At 36.2% G+C, this 13,777-nt stretch overlaps 1 protein-coding gene across 6 annotated transcripts in view; it reads right to left on the bottom strand.

Annotated features, from left to right (window-relative positions):
- Rfk (Riboflavin kinase) overlaps nt 1–7,808 on the bottom strand; it is a 61,731-nt gene extending 53,923 nt beyond the window's left edge. For 5 of the 6 annotated variants that reach the window (XR_011333456.1, XR_011333455.1, XR_011333458.1 and 2 more), the window contains exon 1: nt 7,402–7,803. Coding sequence is in view for 1 of the 6 variants with exons in the window: in XM_069833213.1 (XP_069689314.1) it covers nt 7,402–7,504 (103 nt within the window). In the remaining 5 variants the exon portion in view is untranslated. Of the gene's footprint in view, nt 1–7,401 lie in introns of all 6 variants that reach the window. The other variant, XR_011333459.1, reaches the window with a different exon arrangement.
- Between the last annotated feature and the right edge of the window lie 5,969 nt (nt 7,809–13,777).

Below are 13,777 nucleotides of genomic sequence, written 5' to 3'. Positions count from 1 at the left end.
GTTTAAGGACTTCAACCAAAGTTGTCTCTAGTAATGGCTGCGGTGTGCGCAAATTGGCAATGTCGGAACAATGTGCTACAGTCCATCACTCACATCATTCATCACAAGGAAGTGATCTATGATGCTTGTCATTAAAATGATAAACTTACGGTTCTAAGTATGAGATTCTATTTGTGTCATATGTGAAAATGTCTAGTTCTTTTGTAGCATCCTGGTATAAAAGCAATTATGCCTCGTCAATTAAAATGGAGAGCTATGTTCGAACTTTTAAATTCCCTAAACAAATTGCACTCACTATTCCACATGCCAATTAAATGACAGATTAATTGTGCATATGAAACATTTTCATGATTCAGACTGAACTACCATTCAAAAATATGTAGATAAAATGAAAACAATGTTAATGTGTGCTTGGAACTACCATTTTAAGTGAAAATGCAGCTCAAAACTGTTTCTTGGCTTGCCTTAACAAGAGTGTGAAAAGAAAACCTCCCGAGGAAAGAAGGAAGGAAGTGAAGAAGCAACTGAAGAATGCAGAAGACGAGAAAAACAGAATTGAAGACGAAAATAAAGTGATTTTCGTATGAAAACTTTTTATTAAATGTGCGTTTGAAGGTTCTATCTTATTCGCAAGACTGACGTGTACATACAACTGACAGTGTTTGTATCTTGTATAAATTAGATTTTACAACTAATCTCAAGGTAGTATTACAATAAATAAAGATCTTACTATTAAGATTCATGTAAATGGTGGAATAATGCCTAATGGAATGAATTTACTGGCAACAAACTTATTTTCTGAGTGAATGAAACCAGTTAGAGGCGGCATTTAAATACTGTAACACTTTCATGATGTCATTAATAATGATAAGAGTTTTTAAATTAACGTAATAGGCAAGTTATTTCAAAAGTTAAAGACTGTGTTGGAAAATGATGTGGATGAGTTCTGATAAGGCATTTAAAAAACTCAGCCTACTCCATGATCAGTTCTTAACAACATTTTTGAAAAAGCCAAAGTATAATATCACAACAATCCTGAATGCATTTTTAATTTATATGCAATCTGTAAAATGCTACCAAGTTATTAGGTTAAATAATATCTTGTCCAACTCCAAATAATGATCATCATGAACACTTTACTATAGATGAATTAAATGATGTTCTAAAGCAGTGCAAGAACAACAAAGCTCCAGGATGTGTCAATATTAATATGGAACTTTACAAGTATGCCAGCAGTGAATTCAAAGCACGACTATTAACACTGTATAACAGAATTTTAGATGAAGACATTTGGCATAAGGCTCTAATAATACCAATTTTTTAAAAAAGAGATAGGAATGACTTAAGTTAACATTTACACAACACTTTTGAAACAAAAATTATATACATTTTATGAAACCAAATCAATGGAAGAACAAAACAGATTCCAGAAAAGTAGATCATGTGCTGATAGGTACTTTACTCTAAAAATGATAATAGAAAAACAAAGAGCATTTAATAAAGAGACACATTTGGCTTTTATCGATTTTAAAAAAGCTTTTGATAAAGTTAATAGAAAAAAATTATTTGAAATTCTGAAAGAAGATCATATTCCAAACCAATTAATAAATGCAACCTATAATAATATTGTGAAAATTATATTTCAGTACATACTGGAAACAACCAAACTGAGTGGAAATCAATTAATCAAGGTGTTCGACAAGGTTGTAGCCTACCCCCATTACTATTTACTATATATGTGGATCATATGATTAGAAACTGGAAAAGAACAAAACATGGTAATTTGAACATCAATAGAAATTTAAAGTTAGATATGGGGGTGTATTACTGTTTGCAGATGATGTAATACTATTAACAGATTCTGAAGATGGCCTCCAAGATTCTGTTTTCCAATTACAACTCATTTCTGAGGAATACAGGATGGAAACTTCAGTTAATAAAACTAAAGTAATGGAATTCATCGAAAAACATCATCTCCGCACCAAAATTTGCCTTTATAATAAACCTGTAGAACAGGTCTCATGTTTTAAATATTTGGGTTATCATTAGAGCTATGAACAAGAAAAAGATATTTCTACAAAACTGAATTACTTTAACTATGCAATTAATACCATTAATAACATTTTCAAACCTTCACTTGTCCGAAAATACACAAGAATTAAAGCCTATAAAGCATTGGCGACACCTATTCTCTAGGTTGAAGGTGAAGGTTGGACCATACGTAAATGTAATGAACATCGAATCACTGCCAATGAAATGAAGTTTTTAAGACGAATTGCTGGCTATACTAGATTAGACAAGAAGAAAAATTTGGATATTTTGAAAGAACTAAATATTGACTCATTTTAGAGAAAATTCAAAATTAAAGACAGAAATGGAAATCTCATATACTCAGATGCCTAGAACAAAGATACCATGCCAAGCACTAAATTACCGCCCATTAGGAACAAGATCTTTGGACCATCCACTGAAACAATGGAGTGAGACCGTAACAGGCCACCAGGCTTAATATGTGATAGGAAGAAGAAGAAAGAATATCTTGACACTGCCTCATCCAAGAGTTCTACAAAAATTATCTGCAGCCTTCTCTATACCTCCTAATATGGAAGCAGAAACCAATAATTTCCTGAGAAATATGGTTGAAGAATTGTCTGCAACCGAAAGAATTGTAAATTTACAGGTAGATGAGATTCGTGTGAAACAAAGCTTGGACTTCAAGAATGGAAGTATTTGATACCGAAAAAGTTGCTAAAACAGTGGTTTGCTTCTTAGTTACTTCTGCTTTCGGCAGTTTTAAGGACTAGTTCCAATAAAACAATTAAAGGGATCTGAACTAGTAGCATTTACAAAAAGTGTAATACAAGAGATTCAGGTATGTGGTCTGAACATTCTATCTGTTATTAGCGATAATAATAAAGTTAACTGAGTCACGTTTAATGAGTTAATTCTAAATATTATTTTCAAGTTGAAGGCAATCCCTTTAAAACGTCTGTACTTCATGACAGTGTAGGCCTACATGTTTTTAAGAAAAAATAAGAAACAATTGGATTAGCCTAAAAAAAACCCTCCAAGACATTTTACATCCCTTTTTGGGCTATCTTGACTCCTGTAGTAACGAAGTTATTGATGTTAGTAATGATGATTTCAACAAAACTACTGAAGCAAAATTTATAGACATTATAGAATTGTGCAAAAGAGTCAAATTTACTAATAAAGGCAGCTTCAAAGTTAAGTCAGACGACTTTGTAACCAAATGCTTTTGAACGTCAAAAAGTGTCTCTTGTAGCTAATGTGAAACTACAGTTTCAGCACTTCGTAAATATGAATGTACAGGCACAGCTTATTTCGTAAAAATCATATTAATGTGTTTATTAGGGTAGCCCTTATTTTTCAACTTTCTAAAAGTTTAGCTCCCATCCCTCCATCTTGTTCCAATCAACAAAAAAACGATCTATGCAAATTTTCAGCTCAATCGGATAACTGCTAAGCGACCCTCATTGATCATGAAGTTTTGAAATTCTGGCCCAGAAAATAATTTTTTCTAATATTATTAGATAAACCTATATTATTATTATTATTATTATTATTATTATTATTATTATTATTATTATTATTATTATTATTATTATTATTTTATGCGCTTTATCCACTTATTTTGTAACTAAACATGATATTGTCTGCTTGTATGTATTTTCTCATAAAATACGGCAAAGGTATAATTATTTCTAATCTTTTAAACACGTTGTGTGATTGCAGTCATTATAAATAAAGGATAGCTTGACGAACAAATGAATGTGCATAATAAAAACTTCTATTTTACATTATATTTGTTTCGCCAAATTAACTGAAATAAAATATTACGTAATTATTAGTTACAAGAAAGTGTCCATCATATGAGACTGACTTAGTTATAGATTGATTTTCGCATAATATAGCAGAAACTGAATTGTTCATAATCAGTACACAAGACGTGCAATTCAAACAGTTAACATTACTATTGGGATAGCCAGGCATTAAACTGTGAAATGAATGCCAGATCACTTTTATTTATCTCCTACATCACTGCTACCTGCACGCCTAATACCCTCTCCTCCCTCCCTACAAACTGCTGCCCACATTTCACAGTCTTGGGAGAGACATCAAGTGCGAGAAGGCAGAGCGGAGTGAGGTAATGTCACAGTGCTGTATCCTGTCCTGGTCTATTATAGGTACTAACAAGGAACTATTAATGAGATCATGTAGAAATTTCCACTTAAACAGCATATATTGGTAGATCTCTACAGCAGATCTAAGGTAAATATGCCTATAAAAAATTAACTGATATCGAAAAATTGAGTAGCCTTCTGGTTTTAAGCAGATAGTGCTCACTCAATTACTTGCTCAGCTGGTGAAGTGTTATGTGTTCACGAGCAAAGCTCTTATGTCACGTGACTGTGTGGACATTCACAAGGATGCAATTCGATCACTCTCTCCAAGTACATGCCATTGTTTCCTAATGTAACATTCAAAGTAAGGTTTCACACCTTTACCATTAAAATCTGAACAGCTAAGTTTTTTTTTCTTTCTTTATTTGTTCATCTGATCACGAGATTTACCGGTATGTGCACTGTTAAGTGAGGAGCTTCAGACACAAGTTCATTATGTATGTAATAATCATATTATCCATGATTACATTTTTAGAGATCCTGTTCTTATCCGAAGTCTCGAATATTTAGCCTACTACAGGAATTTTATATCTTCTTTGGCACAATATTAACCACTCCTACACCAAACCATTCAAAACCTCAAGGAGGACTATAAAATTTTCAGACATGGAAGTACGGTAATTAAGATTTGGAAAAAAAATGTTGTGTACTTCGGAAATGACACATTGTTTCACTACATCTACACATTTTACTCATTTCACAACTAGACCTATTCTGAAATACTCATTTTCTTGAGCTAGCTACAATAAATCTTAACTTATAACTGTGTACTATTTGTTGTACAGTACATCATCCATGGATATGCTAAATTGCTTTGTTTGTAACCAGATAATTAATATGAAAAAAGAAATCTGTGCAACAGCACTGAATTGAGACTTGAGTGTGTAATAAATTGTTTCTCTCTCTTTTGGCAGCTGATAATAGTCTACACTTGAACACAAAAAACTATTTCTCATATTGGCAATAAGGACAAATACAGAAGCAATATAGTGGACTGAGACTTGAGACTACAATAAACTAAGGAGTTTTCTCCTTCTTTTGACAGCTGATAATACTATACTTGAGAGCAAGAGATAATTTCTCATGCTGCAATAAAGAAAATTACAGAGTCTACAAGCTCATATTTATCAGATTCTTGTTATAGCCTATTAGTTTGTTTAATGGCAATGCTTCAAATACATCTCAACAATATACAGCAACGACGAAAGGTCTATTTGAGATATTTTCACATGATTTTTATGTGATAGCCAATAATTATATTATAGGCAGGTCTATGTACAATTTTCACTACTGTACTGGTACTACATAAAAACTACTTAATTTGAAACTAAGTAAGTGACCAGGCCTACTTCAACAGTTTTGAAACAAATTTGGTCCACTGAGAAAAAAAAAAAAAAAAAAGTAATTATTTAAATAGGTACAGCCAAGCAGTCGAGGTATGTGACAAGGCTAGTGGGTTAGCTGAGGGGATATATAAGTAACTAGCCTACTAACCTTGTCACATATCTCGCCTCATGTCACTTAAATACCTCCTCAACAAACCTAACCTTGTCACATATCTCGGCCGCTTGGAGAATAGTTAAGTGACTTGCGGGTGAGTTATATGACAAGGTTAAGGGGTTAAGGAGTTAGTTGAGGAGATAGTTAAGTGACATGAGGCAAGGTATGTGGCAAGATTAGTAGGATAGTTACTTAGGCTATATATCCCCTCAACTAACCCCACTAACCTTGTCACGTATCTCGGCTCCTTGGCTGTTCCTATTTACATAATTGCCAAAAAAAAAAAAAAATTGTTTACTCCATTTAACCTCAAAATTTTTTGATGAAAAATGAGTGGAACAGAGAAAAAATTCTCTCCGGCACCGGGATTTGAACCCAGGTTTTCAGCTCTATGTGCTGACACTCTATCCACTAAGCCACACCGGATTCCCATCCTGATGTCAGATTGAATCCTCTCAGTTTAAGTTCCACCTCTTGGGTTCCCTCTAGTGGCCTACCCTCATGCACTGTGTCATAGATGTATGACAGTGGCACAATATTCATACATGTGCAGAGGTGCACTCGTTATGAGTGACTAACTGGCTGGGATCCGACGGAGTAAGCACCATCTTAAATCACAAAGTGATTATTTTTCGCATATCATATATTATTATGATGTACTGAAGTATTCCGTGCAGAAATTCTGTGTCATCATATGATGAAAGATGAGTGGAAATATCATATGTACTTCGGTACATCATAATAATATATGATATGCGAAAAATAATCACTTTATGATTTAAGATGGCACTTACTCCGTCGGATCCCAGCCAGTTAGTCACTCATAACGAGTCCACCCCTGCACATGTATGAACATTGTGCTATTGTCGTACATGTATGACGCAGTGCATGAGAGTAGGCCACTAGAGGGAACCCAAGATGTGGAACTTAAACTGAAAGGATTCAATCCGACATCAGGATGGAAATCCGATGTGGCTTAGTGGATAGAGCGTCAGCACGTAGAGCTGAAAACCCGGGTTCAAATCCTGGTGCCAAAGAGAATTTTTCTCTGTTCCACTCAGCTTTCATCATATAATGACGCAGAATTTCTGCACGGAAATATCATATGTTCTTTGGTACATCATAATAATATACTCAAAATTTTAGCACACCATTCTAGGCACGATGTGATCTTTTACGAAAACACTCTTTTTTTTTTTTTACACTGACTGAGTGATTGACAGTACTACCGTGAATCACTAGACCATAGTCTCACTACTGCAGAAAAATTCAAAATAGGATAAGTAGCAAAATTCTACATTTAAAGAAGCCCTATAGTATAGGTATAGGCCTACTAAAAACATATTTACAAAATAGGTTGATCTTTTCACGCACACAACCGTACTTAACTATTATAAGACCTAAACCCTGGAAATTCAAACAAACAAAAACATTAGTTACCTTAAATTTCAGAACACGGTTATCTTCCTTTCCCTCTTCCTCTAAAATTCCAACCTTGTGCACACAACATAAATTATTGGCACTGGAAAGTGCCTTTTCGAAGCATGATGATGAGCTATCCAACAAACACAGACAAATCTGCTCTTTTTAATATTTTAAGATAATTGTTGACAGCAAGGTAACCGTATACTGAAATTTTTCCCTTCTCCCCACCTGGGAAGGATAAACATAACCTTACATAATTGAATTCACGCACCTGTTGGTATGCCTAAATCCTTAGAACCTCTTCCAAATCCTTTCACAACTTTCCCAACAGCAAAATACGGTAGTCCTTTCGTTGTCATGATTCTCTTTAGCATCAGTAAAAATAGGCACTTGGTCTTTATTTAAATATAAAAACTACTACATAAATTCAACCAATACCATCAGAATATGCTAACTACTGTATTGGCGATTACCGAATCAAAACCATACACGACGACAGTTTGTGTCTGTTATCGTTGTCTTTTGTGTTCTCTGGAATTTCCTTGGCTGACCGCTGGTCACGCTTGTCACGATCAACAGAAACGATGTAATATTCCTACCATAATAAACACGTGCTCACGTAATAGTGCCTATGAAATTCATGTGCTTCCTTCTCAGAATAATGTGCTTACCAATCACTGTTATCAATGACAAGTCATAGCGTAAATGTAAATGACTAAGTTGTAAATTACCTTTTTAACGGAGGGAAGCGAAGGTTACGGAATCATTAGCAGGATTCTAGGGGGAATAAAATATTTGACGTTTTCGTGCTATTTTTTTTTTATTTTTTTACTTGGTTATTTAACGATGCTCTATCAACTACTGGGTTAATTATGGAATTCGTGAAAGTGAAAGCGAGATGATTTTTGGCGAGATGAGGCCGAGGATTCGCCATAGATTACCTGATATTCACCTATAATCAATCAACAGCCAAATTTTTTCTATCCTTTTTTTTTTTAAGATGGGACATGAGAGGAGCGTTGCGATCGGAAAAACAACTGAATGTCACATATAGCGTAGTAGACCTGTTGCTATGGTAACAACGGTTTCAAGTAAGGTGCATTATATTGGTTGGCATTCTTCAATTATTTAAATTCTAAATAGTCCTAAAATAAAATAACACGAAAAATATAATACAGTAAATTGCAGTGTTTTTATTAGGACATCCGTTTCATCATATAACGATAAAATATGGGTGAATATGTGCTTTTCCTTCTCACATTCAGCAATTTGTTCACAAAGTATCAAAACAAATATGTTTTCTACCTTTTCATATTTAGTTCAATTTCAAAGAATAAATCACAAATATCGTTTATGTCCCCAGCTGTCAACATAATTGGACACAATGACAATTAGTGTAGATATTATGAAGTCGGAGGCTGTGGAACATTGCATATTATTCACTTTAAAAAGATTTTGGAGTTCTGTGCTTCTTGTGGAAATTTTCATTGCATTGGCCTAGACGCTTCATGAATGGATTTTCACTAGAATTTGCACTGTTATAAAACCTTTTTGCACGATCGTGTTTTATTGTTGTACAGTATGAGCCAAAATATACAGTACTGGAACAATATGTTACTGTTATTTGTTGTTATTAGTTATCGGGATGATAATGTAAATGTTCAAAATGTTCTCCATTGCGCTGTAGACAGTGTTCATAACGATCACGCAGATTTTGAAACATATTCTGGGACATAGGTTGCTGCAGAGTCCTGAAAAACGGGACGATCTTCTGACGTAATACAGGCACAGTTGTGGGTGGGTCATTACAGTTGAAAATGTTCTCCTTTAACAATCCCCACACGTAAGCATCAGGTGGTGTAAGATCGGGGGAATGTGATGGGTAGGGAAACTCAGTCCCACGGGGAATGATTCGTCCTGGAAAGGTATCTTGCAGCATAGCCAGAGACTGTCGAGCGGTGTGGCAGGTCACTCGGTCTTGTTGGAACCATTGTCTATTCTTCTGAATGTTCCTGGCACGACAAAACCTTCTTAGATCCTGAATAAATGGCCTGACTTCGCGTTGGTGACTGCAACACCTGATTGAGGACACGTCCATGATTGTCATTTGTGGACACAGTTACTGGCCTACCAGATCTTCCCTTCCGTTGACACAATACACTACCTGTACAGTGACGTCGCCAGGATCAGAGTAAGGGGGGCGCGTATGGGGTACGAGCTGTAAAAATGTGGTACATAAAAAATCCAAAATGTTCTCTCATGCGCTTGCGCACATAATATACATCTGTTTATTATGAAGTGACGTCCAATAAGTTAGTCTAGCTGGTCTAAAACCTAAAAAGCGTTCATGAATTTTGTCATTCAGTAAAAACGAACGACGACAGATAACTGTTCAGTTTTACTTATATCTTTAGTTTCGTCTACCATAAAAAGCAAAATAAATAGCGCTGTTTATTTGTTTGCTCACAACTTCAAGAGTAACACAAGCAATGACATTTAAGATTTCATTCTGAATTGATGGATGAGTATACTTAGCATTTTTTGGCCTTTCTTTTAGCTTGTTTTGTACAATGGGATTGTTTTTAGATATTAGCTGTAGTAACTCTAAGAAATTTCCGCGGTTTTCATTATCTTGCGTTTCATTGTTGCCTCTCTGAGCGATACCTTGTATAGCAGTAAACCTGAGGATTTCCATTATTTGTCCAACATACATACGATTTTCTCGCACCTTAAGTGCGTATGCTTAGCTTATCAAGGTCCCAACTGATGTTTGTGGATCTCTTATTTTCATGCGTCGGTATTCTTCCCATGCAGCACAACTTTTCTTATGTGATTCAACATTTTCATGTTTTTTATCTCTGTGTCGGGGATAGTGCTTTTTTTTCATCTTTTTTCCGCCCTTCGTTGTTAGAGACGAACAACGACCGCTCTCGGTCGAAAAAAACGGCACGCAAACCAAAATGCAGCATCTTGGGAAACACTATTCTCCAGCCAGGGGAAAGTTTTAAACCATTCAGACTGGAAACTTTTCTCCTGCTTCCCAAATGTTCTTTTCGGGTATTCATTTAACACGAAATGTTGGGAACAGTCGGAAACTGATTCAGCTATATCGAGAGGGAAGCCCTTTTCACTCTCATTAAGCGCGAGTACAACATACTCTATCGCTTTCACTTCACTTTCAAATTCTTTTGTAACATCTTCATCTTCACTTACTTTTCTTTCTTTCTCCGTAATTTTTTATAAGAAGTCCGAAATATTACGTTTTTGCCCGGTAGATATAATAATAATAATAATAATAATAATAATAATAATAATAATAATAATAATAATAATAGGCAATGCGCACAAGTGTGCAGAGTAGTTAGTCTATACTGATTTCAGTCACGGTTTTGGTCCGGTAGATATTATAACAGACTGTAGAATTTGTCTTTTCACAACAAATCACTTATATCTTATAATTATGAACAAAATATTATTTAAACTAGTAACTCGTAAGAACACACTCACTATGTTAGAAGTCAACTGTATACTGCACTGTCGCATTGATGGAAGATTCCTCATAGGTCATGATTGTCATGATATGCGCTCAGTTCGTAACACAGCTCATATGACGTCATATGAAAATTCAAATTCATTTAATCTTCCTGAAACTTCACATACAGTCTTGTTGTTCTACGTAGATTATAGTCATGTTAATTTAATTTAATAAAAATATTAAATATATTGAAAAATAATAATTAATATAACGTATAGGTTTACCAATAATGAGTCTGACATCCGGGAATGTTCACTGTCGAGTCGACAGTATTGCACCGATACATATTAATGCTAACAGCGTTCAAGCAGATGTAACGCTATTTAGTGATAGAATAAAAACAGGATTAACGTTGATTTGAGTTTAACTGTGAATCGTGTAAAATGTCAAATGTTATGTACAGTTTGAATAACTGCTAGTTTTTATTTCTCGCATTTAATGAAATTTGTTTTACACACTCACAGGAATATGTTCGTTTTTGTTCTTCAAAATAACTTATGCCTAATATATTTTTTTAATAAATTTCCCAAATCAGGGCTTTAAATAACCTTTGGGGTGCGGAAAGGGGTGCTCCTATTTTTTATGGGGTGCTTGCGCACCCTTTCGCACCCCCCTAGCGACGTCCCTGTACCCGTACGACGAAATTGTGTAACGATAGACAGCATAACTGGCTGCTGGGTACCTCAGTTGGTAGAGCAGTTGGCTACGGACTGGAAGGTCCGGGGTTCGATCCCAAATGGTGACGGGATTTTTCTCGTTGCCAAACTTCCAGAACGGCCCCGAGGTTCACTCAGCCTCCTATAAAATTGAGTACAGGGTCTTTCCCGGGGGCAAAAGGCGGTCGGAGCGTGGTGCCGACCACACCACCTCATTCTAGTGCCGAGGTCATGGAAAGCATGGGCTCTACCTCCATGCCCCCCAAGTACCTTCATGGCGTGTGACGGGGATACCTTTACATTTTTTTTAGACAACATAACTGTGTTGCTTGGTGCCGGCTGATTAAAGTTTAACGATATTGTTGCGCCACTAACTTTAAACTCGGCCCGCCTTGATAACCATTTCCGTACGAGCGAAGATAATATTCCACAATGAACACTTTTTCCTCCGTCGCGAGACCCATTGTCAATTCCAACCACACAGCACAACGTTCGTTACACAACTAGCAACACGCAGACTCCACACCTGTGGAGTAATGGTCAGCGCGTCTGGCCGCTAAACCAGGGGGCCCGGGTTCGAATCCCGGTCGGGGCAAGTTACTTTGTTGAGGTTTTTCCGGGATTTTCCCTCAACCCAATACGAGCAAATGCTGAGTAACTTTCGGTGCTGGACCCCGGACTCATTTCACCGGCATTATCACCTTCATTTCATTCAGACGCTAAATAACCTAGATGTTGATACAGCGTCGTAAAATAACCCAATAAAAACACGCAGACGTACAGGCATGCGCATGCGGGCTGTGTGAAATCCAGTACTGTATAGTTTGGCGCATACCGTATTTACAGCTATTGTTGTTAGGCCTTGAAAATTAGAATTCCCACACAAAAACTTGTTGCTAGAGAAACCATTCTTCATAACATAAAACTACTCTACATAATAACTTACTGAAATAGATCCATTAGGCCCGGTTCACACGAGCGGAATGTCTGCGGAACGGCAGTCGCGCGGCGGCCGCACTAATTTATGGCACACTAATTTAAATGTAGCAGTTCACACAGGATGGAGAGTTTGCAGCAGCGGAGCTGCAGTTTGGTGGCGAGTGTCCAGACGACATATCTTGGCTTTTACGATAGCTGGACTCGATACCTTAGGAATGCTTTGGCCCTTTGTGTGTCTATAGACCTATAATATGCGACGATTGTCCAAATCTGACAATTGGCCTGAGTGACATTCGTGAATCTGCTCCTGACAGTGGGCCATCCTGCATCAGCCCTTAATAGAGCCAGGTTCCGTTTCACGGACGAGTAGCCTGATAAGCTCCAAGGGTCGGAGCCCCAAGCTCTTCCTGTCATCGTCGGCTGACAGATAGGCTATCCTATCTCAGCCTTTGATAGAGCCAGACATACGAACTGATGAACCCCAAACCCTTCCTATATCATCATTGGAAATCCGTAGGCCCTACTACCTCCAGAACTTCACCCCACCTATTTTTTACTATTGCAGATGATAGATAAAGGGAAGGTGGAGAGTGTTTGTGAAATGATAGGAGAAAACGGGAGTACCCCGAGAAAAACCCTCTGTAACGTCTGCTTGAGTCACAGTCGACATATCACACGTGTATTGTAGTACTGGCTGTTGCAATTTTTTAACTTGTAGTAGGGCATTGCGCATCGTGATTGTATTCAATGAGTGATATGGATGTAGAGAAAGTTGACGTTGAGGTGTTTGTGATCGAAAATGAGAAAAGGCCATATAATTAGAACATTCAAAATGAAGAGTACAAGGACAGAAACAGAAAATGTTCAGCATGTATGAAATTTGTTGTGTACTGTTTCCCAATTTCATGGAATATTCCGACGCAGAAAGGAAATGTGTTAATAAGTAGTCCTTGTCAAATATTTCTCGCATAAACCTATACAATAATACATAAATTATTTTAATTTATGACATTTACTTTTCTACTTCATTAATTTCTCTGTGTGTTTTTTTAATAAAAAGTGATAACACTGATAACATTTCAGTTGCTGAAAATAAAACAAACAGTAACATCAATATATTTCATTTCAGTAAATTCTATTATTGATAATTCCTTCTAATCCCTCTCTCTTTACCTTCTACTGAAGTACCGATAATGCTAGGTAATTTTCGGTGTTGGACCCCGGACTCATTTCACCGGCATTATCACCTTCATCTCATTCAGACGCTAAATAACCTTAGATGTTGATAAAGCATCGTAAAATAACCTACTAAAAAGAAGTACCGATAATATACGTACAGTAATATATTTTCTCCAAAGTGAATACGAAATTCAGTGCACGTATTACTTATTAGAGTTTCATTTTAACAATTAAATGCATACAACTATTGGCATTAATTTGCCATACATTTTATAGAAAGCATTCTATTGGAGGTATAGCCAGTCTTACGTTAATATATTCTTTCTGAAGGCATTTTT

The sequence above is a fragment of the Periplaneta americana genome, chromosome 8 (assembly GCF_040183065.1).
Source record: "Periplaneta americana isolate PAMFEO1 chromosome 8, P.americana_PAMFEO1_priV1, whole genome shotgun sequence".
NCBI lineage: Eukaryota > Metazoa > Arthropoda > Insecta > Blattodea > Blattidae > Periplaneta > Periplaneta americana.
Note: the sequence above shows the minus strand (reverse complement) of the source record. Positions and strands in the feature narration are given on the sequence as shown.